The sequence below is a fragment of the Pelophylax lessonae genome (genome assembly GCF_965119305.1).
Source record: "Pelophylax lessonae genome assembly, chromosome: 11".
Lineage (NCBI taxonomy): Eukaryota > Metazoa > Chordata > Amphibia > Anura > Ranidae > Pelophylax > Pelophylax lessonae.
In genome coordinates this window covers 27,651,825-27,664,460 of record NC_138778.1, presented here as the reverse complement: position 1 = coordinate 27,664,460, position 12,636 = coordinate 27,651,825, and the positions used below count along the sequence as shown (strand labels likewise).

Here is a 12,636-nt window from a genome sequence, read left to right as displayed (position 1 = left end):
GTGGAGCCCTGAATCAGACGATGCCGGGGCAACTGCCCTTTTCTAATATGGTTTGCTGGCTCGATCTTCAGCTGGTCTTTTTTTTTGATATACAGGTTCTCTTTACCATCTGTCGTCCAGAACAATGGCAGTGTGATTATGAAATTGTAATACTGATTACACACTCTACATGTTATGATTAAATGTACAATGTTTTCCCCCTAGTACAAACATAGTGTCTAGCCAGGATTCGCAAGGGGATCATGAAATCATGAAAATAAAGAAGAAGAAAAAGCATAAATTGCACAAGCACGATAGCCAAGAGAGTGAAGAGAGCGAATCTGCAAAAGGACATAAACATAAAGCTCAGGAATTAAACTGTGGTAAGGAATAACCAGAGGACTGTGGCCAGAAGGGATAGAAAATGCTCTAGTGTCAGAGAGAGTAGTGTCTCCGTCTCAGTGGGAGGAATAGTGCCCCATCATTGGTGTCAGTGGGAGGAATAGTGCCCCACCATTGGTGTCAGTGGGAGGAATAGTGTTCTATCATTGGTGTCAGTGGGAGGAATAATACCCCATCATTGGTGTCAGAGGGAGGAATAGTGCCCCATCATTGGTCTTACTGGGAGGAATAATGTCCCATCATTGGTGTCAGTGGGAGGAATAGTGCCCCATCATTGGTGTCTGTGGGAGGAATAGCATCCCATCATTTGTGTCAGTGGGAGGAATAGTGCCCCATCATTGGTCTTACTGGGAGGAATAATGTCCCATCATTGGTCTTACTGGGAGGAATAATGTCCCATCATTGGTGTCAGTGGGAGGAATAGTGCCCCATCATTGGTGTCAGTGGGAGGAATAGCATCCCATCATTGGTGTCAGTGGGAGGAATAGTGTCCCATCATTGGTTTCAGTGGGAGGAATGGTGACCCATCATTGATCTTACTGGGAGGAATAATGTCCCATCATTGGTGTCAGTGGGATGAATAGTGCCCCATCATTGGTGTCAGTGGGAGGAATAGCATCCCATCATTGGTCTTAGTGGGAGGAATAATGTCCCATCATTGGTGTCAGTGGGAGGAATAGTGCCCCATCATTGGTGTCAGTGGGAGGAATAGTGCCCCATCATTGGTGTCAGTGGGAGGAATAATGTCCCATCATTGGTGTCAGTGGAAGGAATAATGTCCCATCATTGGTGTCAGTGGGAGGAATAATGCCCCATCATTGGTGTCAGTGGGAGGAATAATGCCCCATCATTGGTGTCAGTGGGAGGAATAATGTCCCATCATTCGTGTCAGTGGGAGGAATAGTGCCCCATCATTGGTGTCAGTGGGAGGAATTAGAGCCCCATTGTTGGAGTCAGTGGATTAAATCATGCCCCATTGTTGCTGTCAGTGGAAGTAATAGCGTCCTATTGTTGGTGCCAGTGGAAGAAATGGTACCTCGTATCAGTGGGAGAAACAGTGCCCCAAGGGCAAGATAAGGGCGAGCAAGGGCCTACATCTGGTCTGCAGACTGATATAAAGCAATGAAAGAAAATGATAATTCAGAGAGCTCATTGGCTCTGGTTAGGTAGTTCACAATTAAAAAGGCTACCCTATTAACCTCGTGTGCCCACGTAACTCACATGTGTTGTGGTAAAAAGGGTGGGCTTTAACATCCACATGCTGCACATACGCATCCATGGGCAGCTTACTCCCAGCACCGTGACTAAGCTGTCAAAGGCCACTCCTGGTCTCTAGTAATGATCGGAAGCTCCCAATCATTGGACCACTGTGACAGCCAATCACCAAAGTCACATGACCGGAATGCCGGCCTTTACCTCACAGATTTTTTAACTCTTAAAAGGGCCTGGAGGCAGTCGGTGCAAAGAGGTTAAAGGAAACCTGGGGTGGGCGTGAAGGGGTCAAATTATATAAAGTTTATTTCTTTTTTTTTTTACATTTTTGATCACTTGGTACCCTGTATTTAAAAAAAAAATAACTAATGAAACCACTGTACCAAATTAAATCCTTCTACATCCTTAAAAAATATTTAGATGGACTGACAACTGGTAGATTCCTCCTGGTTATCATTTGTGGGGAAACGTCTGGACAGATAAATAAAACAATGACAGGGAAATAGTTGGGTGGTGTAGGCAATCCCTTGTGAAGCGATACGTTGTTACCACTTTAGGAATTGCTTGTGATTTGTCACAGCTGGTCTGCTTTTTGATCACACACCAAACATTCCCTCTCCATAGAGGAAGACGGTTGGTTTCTGGTTACTATGTTTTAATTTGCTGATTTCAGTCTTTTATTCTCTGCAGACTCTGTGTTTGTATGGGACAGCCACATCAAAGATGGATACAAGCGAACTCCTTCCATTCCCTGTGCAAACAAGAAAGTTCAGCTGGCATGGGACGGCACGGCGAAATCTGGTGTCGTCGAACAGCTATTGAAAAACGCCACCAATAAAGCCTATGGCACGCAAGGTGAGATATTTGGGGCACAGGGATCAAAAAACCCGAATTTCAGCCATTTATCTTCATTTTGGTTACAGTGGGGAGGATTCAAAGAAGAGTTGCAGGTATGAATATTTTAGACATTGTTGCATTGGTCCAATGTATATATTATATCTCATACTTGGCTGATGCCCCTGGAAGCTGAAATTCACTAGTCCAGAGTAGGGATCGACCAATTATTGGCAAAGCCGGTATGCACTTTCCCTGATATATCGGAATCGGCCCCCGGAGGTTACCGATATTGCCGATGTTTCGGAAAGTGCTGGAGCGGAGTGATGCCTGCAGCTAGAGGCATCACCCCGGTACCGGCGTCCATAGCCGACGGTCGGCCGTCTTGTAATGACAACTCCCCTCCCACCGCCTTCTGCGGCTCGCCTGGGTCTCCCGTCCCACCAGGAGACCCAGGCAACCAGCCTGCACGGCCGCCGAAGACCCGATCAAAGCCGCATTCGGCTCTGATCGGGTCTCCATGCAAAAACCTGGAGGTGATGTCATGACATGGCACCAAATTCAAAAAAATGACAGCATTCAAAACAGCCAAACTTACCCAACATGGATATCCTGTGAGGTCGCTCTCGTAGGCTCTGTCCTGGTGGTGTATGGGAGCGTAATGACGTATAGTCCCGTTCCACAATGTTGGAGAACATGCATGTCCCCAGGCCTCAGGCTGGTGTGGATGGCGTCCTGTATATTCCTACAACTTTCCAGAGCTTGCAAGCAGTGACTGGGGAGACAAACCATGCAGGATACATATACTTTTTATTTATTTTTGTAAAAAAAAAAAAAGAAGAAAAAAAAAAAAAACAGCCAAACTTGGCGTTTTGAATGCTTTTAAGTGCAGAGGAGGGGTTTGGGGTCTTTTAGACCCCCAGATCCCTTCAAAAGAGTACCTGTCAAAAAAAAAAAAAATAATAATAATAATTTTTAATGTACTAAAATATCGGCCAATATCTGCCGATACCGATATGCGATGACCAAAATATCGGTATCGATATCGGCATTAAAAAAATATCGGACGATCACTAATGGATGTTTTAGACATCGTTGCATTGGTCCAATGTATATGTTATATCTCATACTTAGCTGATGCCCCTGGAAGCTGAAAATCACTAATCCAGAGATCTCCACTTCCAGGTTCTATGCGGAGTGTCTGGCCTGCTGCATTGTGAACACAGGAGGTCAGCAGCTCGGCAGAGTCACCCTTTACAATGAAAGATGTGAATTGCTCAAAGTTTGAACTCATCGAAAGTAGGAGCACCACTGAGAAAAAACTGTAAATCTGATGTTATACAAATCATGGAAACCAGTACACTCTAATTGTCCTTTATTGTGTTTTGCCCCACAGTGTTCAGTTGGGATGGAGAAAAGTCTACTGTAAGTCAAGATGCTGAGCATGATGCAGAGGATGCCAAACATAACTCGGTTATAGATGAATGGGATGAAGACTTTGATAGTGGAAAGGTAAATTTGGGTTATGAATGCAATAGAAGTTGAGTCTGTGTACACCATCTTCTGGGGTAAACCCTAACACCAAAGCTTGCTCCTGCAGCAGGAAGGTAACTTGTATAAGGGAATACACTATCAGCAGAAAACTTTGCGACCGTGCCTCTTTAACCACTTCTCGACCAGAGATGTACAGGTACGTTGCTGGACTTTGGAGGTTAATGCCGGGATGATGCCTGGTATAGTTTTTTTAGAGCGGGTGGTCAGCTCTCTTGTAAAACCAATCCCAGTGGCTCACATTCCAACACCTCCTCCCTCCTTTCCACTGCCTTCTGTGGCTTTGTCAGGCACTCCTGTGACCTGAGCGTCCAGCCATACCTGTCCACTAACTGGACAGGTATGGCTGAACGCTCAGATTGCTGTCTAAAGTGAAGACAAATAAGTCACAGGGTCCTGATGAGATACACCCAAAATTATTAAAAGAGCTTAGTGGTGAGCTGGCAAAACCATTAACAGATTTATTTAACCAATCATTAGTAACAGGAGTCGTCCCGGAAGATTGGAAATTGGCAAATGTCGTGCCCATTCACAAGAAAGGTAGTAGGGAGGAATCGAGCAACTATAGACCAGTGAGTCTGACATCAATAGTAGGCAAATTAATGGAAACCCTATTAAAGGATAGGATTGTGGAACATCTTAAATCCCATGGATTGCAAGATGAAAAACATGGGTTTACTTCAGGTAGATCATGTCAAACAAATCTTATAGATTTTTTTGACTGGGTGACTAAAATAATAGACGGTGGAGGTGCAGTAGACATTGCATATCTAGATTTTAGTAAGGCTTTTGATAGAGGTGCACCGAAATTTCGGCCACCGATAATTTCGGCCGAAAATGTGAGTATCCAATTTCGGCCGATAGGGGGTTAAGGATGCCGAAAATGTATGCTGATATCAGTTAAAAGTGAGTCCTTCACTTCCCTGTCATTTGCGGGTATGTGTGCTGCTGACTGCTGCGATCCTATGCTGGTTACACTGGGGCTTCATTGTGAGCTACAGTGGTCGCTAGACGGCTCGGGGGAGAGGGACTTAGAATGCAAAGGATCTTATCCTCCTCCGAGCCTAATGCTGAATCGTTGCACCCACCTCCTCCCTTCCATGTGCTGTTCGCTGTAGAAGAAGGTAATGTGGATGTCTGCTGCTGTAGCGTCTAGTTAGAACGGATTATAAATCACAGCCTAGAGTCAGTCTCTCTCTCTCTCTGAAATGGAATGTTACGTTTTGACTGCAGAAACACTTTGTAACATTCTCTCTCTCTCAGAAACACTTTGTAACAGTCTCTCTCTCTTGCTAAGATTTGACTGCAGATACACATTGTATACACTTTGTAACATACAGTGGAACCTTGGTTTACGAGTGCCTTTGTTTACGAGCATTTTGAAAGACGAGCAACATTTTTTTTAAAAATCTGTCCTGGTTTACGAGCACTGTCTTGATATACGAGCAGTTTTATCCACTAAAAGCATGCCATCCCCTCTGTTAATGCCCCTCTGTCACATAACATTATGTGTCCCAGTGCTTCTACTGTATATAATGATGCCTATATACTGTTTTAGAGTGTTTCCCTGCACTTACTTTGTACGATTCCTGTCCCTCTGTCACTCTCAGCTCTCCGTCCTGTCTGTTCTCCCCGGCGGGAGGGGCCGATCACTCCTCCTGACGTCATCTGAGGAGGAGGGGGAGGAGAGCAACAGAGCAGGGCTGATGAGTCACACAGAGCCAGACACGCTGTAATACACTATAAATCGGCTGTTATATACAATACAGACACAGGGGCACATAATGTTATCTAACAGAGGATATGGCATACTTATACTGTACAGTTATGTACTTTATATATAATACAGCATATCTTTTTATTTATAACATTAAATGCTTGTGGAACGAATCATCTGAGTTTCAATGCTTTCCTATGGGAAAACTTGCTTTGATATACGAGTGTTTTGGATTACAAGCAAGCTGCTGGAACCAATTATACTCGTAAACCAAGGTTCCACTGTACATCAAATCTGTGAAAAAGGCACTGTATGTTAAAGCCTTACTCCAACAAAACCTTATTACTTGTACAAAAAGGAGTAAGTAATTAAAAAACTGCCCACTCACCCAGCGCTAGCTTAAAGCTGACAAATAAGATAGCAGCTGCTATAAATAGAATACATTTAAAACAAGGTGTGAATATAGCTCTGAGGGGCATCCTAATCACACTAACAGCGCTCCAATGAATTCTTAAGGAGAATCGTATACGACCACTACAATACATATATAAAATACTGAATGTATTTTATATATGTATTGTAGTGGTCGTATACGATTCTCCTTAAGAATTCATTGGAGCGCTGCTAGTGTGATTAGGATGCCCCTCGGAGCTATATTCACACCTTGTTTTAAAACCTTATTACTGTTGGGGAAATTTCCCTGACTTTCTGTCCTGGTGACATACACAGAGCCGTAGTAGTGACATCACCGGGAGGCGGCATTTTTGAAAGGAAGGGGACAGGAGGAGTAGAGAGGTGCTGACAAGTAAGGACATTGCATCATTGAGGTGGGGGGGCTGAGGTGAGGTTACCAATGGTATTTGTATTATGAAGCATGAGGGGGCTAATGTATTGTCACTGCTGGTCACTGATGCATTAGTGACCGACCAGTGGCACTTAATTAACCCCTTTGTGCTGCATTAGTGCAACCAGTATCAGTGCAACCAGTGTTAATTAACACTGATACTGGTTGTACTAATGCAGCACAAAGGGGTTAATTAACTGCCACTGGTCGGTCACTAATGCATCAGTGACCAGCAGTGGCAATACATTAACCCCCTCATGCTGCATAATACAAATATCATTGGTAATTAAATTAACCACTTGACAACCCATCACAGTACATATACTGCATACTAGCTACAGGTGTACATCGCTGCCTGTTTCTGTCGTATGCCCCTGTTCTATCTATTTTAAAATAATTTGGGGGGAAAAAGTCATTTTCGGTTTTCGGCCAAGGGATTCCTGCATTTTCGGTTTCGGTTTCGGTCCAGAATTTTCATTTCGGTGCATCCCTAGCTTTTGACACTGTCCCACATAGAAGACTTATCAATAAACTGCAGTCATTGAGCATGGACTCCCATATTGTTGAGTGGATTAGGCAGTGGCTGAGTGACAGACAACAGAGGGTTGTAGTCAATGGAGAACATTCAGAACAAGGTCATGTTACCAGTGGGGTACCTCAGGGATCTGTACTGGGACCAATTTTGTTTAATATCTTCATAAGTGATATTGCAAAAGGCCTGGATGGTAAGGTTTGTCTTTTTGCTGATGACACAAAGATATGTAACAGGGTTGATGTTCCTGGAGGGAAACGCCAAATGGAAAAGGATTTAGGAAAACTAGAAGAATGGTCAGAAATCTGGCAACTGAAATTTAATGTGGATAAGTGCAAGATAATGCACCTGGGGCGTAAAAACCCAAGGGCAGAATATAGAATATTTGACACAGTATCTGAGGAAAGGGATTTAGGAGTAATTATTTCAGAAGACTTAAAGGTGGGAAGACAATGTAATAGAGCAGCACGAAATGCCAGCAGAATGCTTGGATGTATAGGGAGAGGTATAAGCAGTAGAAAGAGAGAAGTGCTTATGCCGCTGTACAGAACACTGGTGAGACCTCACTTGGAGTATTGTGCGCAGTACTGGAGGCCATATCTCCAGAAGGATATAGATACTCTAGAGAGAGTTCAGAGAAGAGCTACTAAACTAGTACATGGATTGCAGGAAAAAACTTACCAGGAAAGGTTAAAGGACCTTAACATGTATAGCTTGGAAGAAAGAGACAGAGGGGATATGATAGAAACTTTTAAATACATAAAGGGAATCAACTCTGTAAAGGAGGAGAGCATATTTAAAAGAAGAAAAACTACCACAAGAGGACACAGTTTTAAATTAGAGGGGCAAAGGTTTAAAAGTAATATGAGGAAGTATTACTTTACTGAGAGAGTAGTGGATGCATGGAATAACCTTCCTGCAGAAGTGGTAGCTGCAAATACAGTGAAGGAGTTTAAGCATGCAAGGGATAGGCATAAGGCTATCCTTCCTATAAGATAGGGCCAGGGACTATTCATAGGATTCAGATATATTGGGCAGACTAGATGGGCCAAATGTTTCTTATCTGCCGACACATTCTATGTTTCTATGGTCAGACAGCCAAAGAACGTTGTGATCGGCTCTTCACTATGATAACCCATAAGCAATGATCTGACATTATTTCCGGTTTACCCTGATGTTTTAAAAGTCTAAAGCATTCAAAAACATTGATCTTGGTGTCTTGAATGCTTTTTAGAGCAGAGGAGGGGTTTTGGGGTCTTTTTAGACTCCAGATCTTTCCATAAAGAGGACCTGTCACATACCTATTGCTGTCACAAGCATGTTTACATTACATTCCTTGTGACCTCAATAAAAAAGTGATCAAAAAAGTATTAAAGTGATACTAAAGTCTCCTTTTTTTCGTTTAAAAATAAAAAGCATGCCATACTTATCTGCTCTGTGCAGTGATTATGCACAGAGCAGCCCTGATCCTCCTCTTCTTGGGTCCGTCACACTCCTGGCTCCTCCCTCCTGCTGAGTGCTATGGGGTACCTGAGCTGAGCTGCTGCTCTGTGTGTCTATTGGCTCACTGACTTTCATTGAGAGCAGCAGGAGCCAATGGTGCCCGCTGTGTGTCTCAGCCAATCAGGAAGGAGAGTCCCGGACAGCCGAGACTCTCGTGCAACATTGCTGGATTGAGATTGGGCTCAGGTAAGTATCAGGGGGGCTGCTGCACACAAAGGGTTTTTCATCTTAATGCATAGAATACACTAAGATAACAAAACCTTCTGACTTTAGAACCACTTTAGTAATTAAAAAAAAAAACCCAAAGTGTCCTGTCCACCAGTGCTCGCACACAAAGACGAACGCGCACATCGGTCCCGCACACAAACAGCGATATTCCCGCTCATGTGAGTTATCACTGCGAACGTCAGATAATGGGCAGCAATTCTAGCACCAGGCCTCCTATGTAAATCTAAAGTGGTAACCTATAAAGACTTTTAGAAGCATCATCTATGCTTTGGAGCAGTCAGAAGAGCAATAAATGAATTCTGGTGGCTTGGTTCTAATGGGTTCCATCATCTTTTAAATTTTACAAAAAAATTTGGTTTTGTATTGTGTTCAAAAAAGTCTATTTTTCCCAAACAAATTGCGTTTGAAAAAACGCTGCGCCAATACCGTGTGACATAAGAAATTGCAAAACCCACCAATTTATTCTCGAAGGCCTCCGCTTTAAAAAAGTATATATAATGTTTGTGGGTTCTAACTTATTTTCTAGCAAACAATACGGATGTTTACATGTAAACAAAAAGTGTCAGAAAAGGCCTGGTCTTCAAGTGGTTAAGGGTGTAAAACACAAAATATCAGTGGAGAACCACTGAACCAAATGATGGACTTTATGGGCACATGATAGGATAGACTGACAGACACAACTAGTATATAAAAAAAATACACATTTCGCGGCAAGCTCCATCAGGACCAGAAACAGGCAAGGATACTCTTAACCACTTAAGCCCCGGAAGATTTTACCCCCTTCTTGACTAGGGGGTATTTTGCGATTTGGCACTGCGTGACTTTAACGGACAATTGCGCGGTCGTGCGACGCTGTACCTAAACAAACGTCCTTTTTTTCCCCACAAACAGAGCTTTCTTTTGGTGGTATTTGATCACCTGTGCGATTTTTTTTTTTTTTGATCACGCGCTATAAACAAAAAAAGAGTGCCAATTTTGCAAAAGTAACAATATTTTTCACATTTTTTTATATGAAATTCCCCCAAAATTTTTTTAGCATTTTCGGCCAATTTGTTTTATGCTACATATGTTTGGTAAAAAAAAAAATCGCAAAAAGCGTATTTTGATTAGTTTGCGCAAAAGTTATCGCGTTTACTAACAAAGGGAAAGATTTTTGTCATTTTTGTTGTTTTTTTTAACGCGTAATGGCGGCGATCTGCAATTTTTTTTTTTTTTGCGGTACTGCGACATTGCGGCAGACAGATCGGACCCTTGACTGACATTTTTGACACTTTTGGGGTTACCAGTGACATTTCTACAGTAATCAGTGCTATACATATGCACTGTTACTGTAAAATTACACTGGCAGTGAAGGGGTTAACTTTATTTGAGAGGGAGGGGCTGTGTGTGTCCCTAGGGGCTTGATTCTAACTGTGATTGGCTGTGGCTTGAGCTGTAGGAACAGTGATCAACGGTCCTACATAGTAGAACCGTATGATCACTGTTTCTACACAGGGGAGAATGACAGGCGGCTTGTTTACATTAGCCGCCTGCCTTTCTCCCGCTGCACCGACGATCGCCGAGTGATCGGCGGACATCGGGTCCGCCGGTCTGTAATGTTCTGGTACCTTTGGGTACCCTAATTACTCTTTCATAAGTGTATGCGCCCCACCATTCTCTTTTGGTAAGGTGCGCATACACCTTTAAGACTGATGCTGTCATCACTGAGCGCCGGACTGGATGGCTATTTAGATCGCCGGCTCTCACTCACATGTGTTCGTTCAAACTGCTTTGTGCCTTGATGCTAACCTGTCTTGAAGCTCACATGCTTGCAAGCATACCTCGCTGTCGGAACCACGCTGCGCTGATCCCTGTATCCCGCTACCGGATCATCCGCTCTTGCCGAACCTCTCCTCTGCTACATTGCTATTAGTGATAAGTACCCCACAGGGGAAACCTCTATAACCTTTATACTAAAGCTTACACTATCTAGCTCTGCATACTAAGGACTATTACTACATCTGCATTATCTAAGATTGCTAGCTCTTGAGCCTACTACCACCTGTTCTTGCACTGGGTTGATCTCTCTTGTATGTCCACCTGCTACTCTGTCATCTACTACCATACATGATTGCTAAACCTATCTGCATCCCATCTGCTACTATCTTACTTTCAAGAACATTTCCTTTCAAGTGTCTGTCATCTACCATCTCTACCCAACCTGTCTCTTCAGCCTATCATCACTGTGTTACTATATACATAAGTCACTCTAGGAAACATCTTATTGAGTGTGTGTATTTACTTGCTGAATTGAGATCATCCACACATGATGAGTCATTGAGAGTTGGGAATGGTGTCTCAGCGTTTCTCTACATGACTACTGAAGTGGAATATTTCTGCAGCTGAAAATCCACATCATACGTAAAACGCAGGAGCGTTACACGGTCACACGTGCGGGGGGGTCCGTGACCGCGCCTCCGGCGGCGCGCGCTCGCTCCCCAGAGCCTCACAGGCTAGCGACGTATATATGCGTCACTCTGCCTGTGAGGGGCTGACCGCCGCAGTATATGTACTTGCGGCGGTCGGCAAGTGGTTAAGGTAAACAGAGAAAAATCATTGCGAAACGTTGACCTCTAATCAGACATACTCTCTCAGCCAAGTATTATGTATCGTTGTGGCCTTCTACCCATTATTTTATATATATATGTAGGATGTATTGAACCCCCCTTTTTTTTTTTTTGGTTGAGGTTCACCACCTCCTGTACATCAATTTTAACTGTGTATTCAATAGAAATGTGTATTTTTTTATATACTAGTTGTGTCTGTCAGTCTATCCTATGATGTGCCCATAAAGTCCTCCATTTGGTTCAATGGTTCTCCACCGATGTTTTGTTTTTTGTCTGTTGTTTCGGATTATGGTAGCTCATTTTTGGTTTCCTCACTGGTTAAGGATGTAGTTGAAATAATAATTATTTTTCTTTGTTTTTTAGGTGAAGAAAATCAAGTTCAAACGGGACAGGTTCAGAACTACTAACAGTTTCCAGACCTTCCAGAATCGGCGCATCTTCTGGTCGGTTACCCAACAAGGAAACTTCTCCAGATTTCCATACAGGTTCTGAGCACAACTTCAAAGGCCACGTCTGATGGACACAAATTTTTGTATTTTCCGGCCAGTCAGAGTTGTAATAAAACCTGGATGTGTCGGGAGCTCTGTGATGTGGTCCTAGCTCTGTCTGCATTTTTAACTAATTGTGATTTGATTGTCTATTTCCTCGATCATTGAGGTCCTCAGGTGAATCTCTAGCTGTCAGGGTAAGTGGACGTATCTGGGCAGTGTTCGCTATGGTGATGATGTAAAGATGGACTGGTTGCTGAGAGTCACGCCAGAGTTCCCCTTTGGAGCATCAGAAAAGCAATAAATGAATTCTGGTGGCTTGGTTCTAATGGGTTCCATCATTTTCACCCCCTTAATGACCTTGCCATTTTTTGTGATACGGCACTGCATTACTTTAACTGACAATTGAGCGGTCGCGCAATGCTGTACCCAAATAGAATGTATGTCCTTTTTTCCCACAAATAGATCTTTCTTTTGGTGGTATTTGATCACCTCCTGTGGTTTTTATTTTTTGCGCTATAAACAAAAAAAAGAGTGACAATTCTGAAAAAAAACAAAACATTTTTTTACTTTCTGCTATAAACGCAGCCAATAAAAAAAAAAAATCAAATTTTTTCATTAATTTAGGCCAGTATGTATTCTGCCACATGTTTGGTAAACAAAATCCCAATAAGACCCGTTCACACTGGGGCGATGCTACTTGCCGGGGTGACCTCATAGGTCGCGGTGCGCAGTTCGCA

The 12,636-nt window shown here is 43.1% G+C and overlaps 1 protein-coding gene across 2 annotated transcripts in view; it reads left to right on the top strand.

Annotated features, from left to right (window-relative positions):
- USP36 (ubiquitin specific peptidase 36) overlaps window positions 1-12,030 on the top strand; it is a 66,079-nt gene extending 54,049 nt beyond the window's left edge. For both annotated transcript variants that reach the window (XM_082272985.1, XM_082272984.1), the window contains exons 16-19: window positions 205-362; window positions 2,284-2,448; window positions 3,824-3,939; window positions 11,772-12,030. In XM_082272985.1, the coding sequence (XP_082129111.1) occupies window positions 205-362; window positions 2,284-2,448; window positions 3,824-3,939; window positions 11,772-11,900 (568 nt within the window). In that variant the 3' untranslated portion in view covers window positions 11,901-12,030. The remainder of the gene's footprint in view (window positions 1-204; window positions 363-2,283; window positions 2,449-3,823; window positions 3,940-11,771) is intronic.
- The last annotated feature ends 606 nt before the right edge of the window (window positions 12,031-12,636 follow it).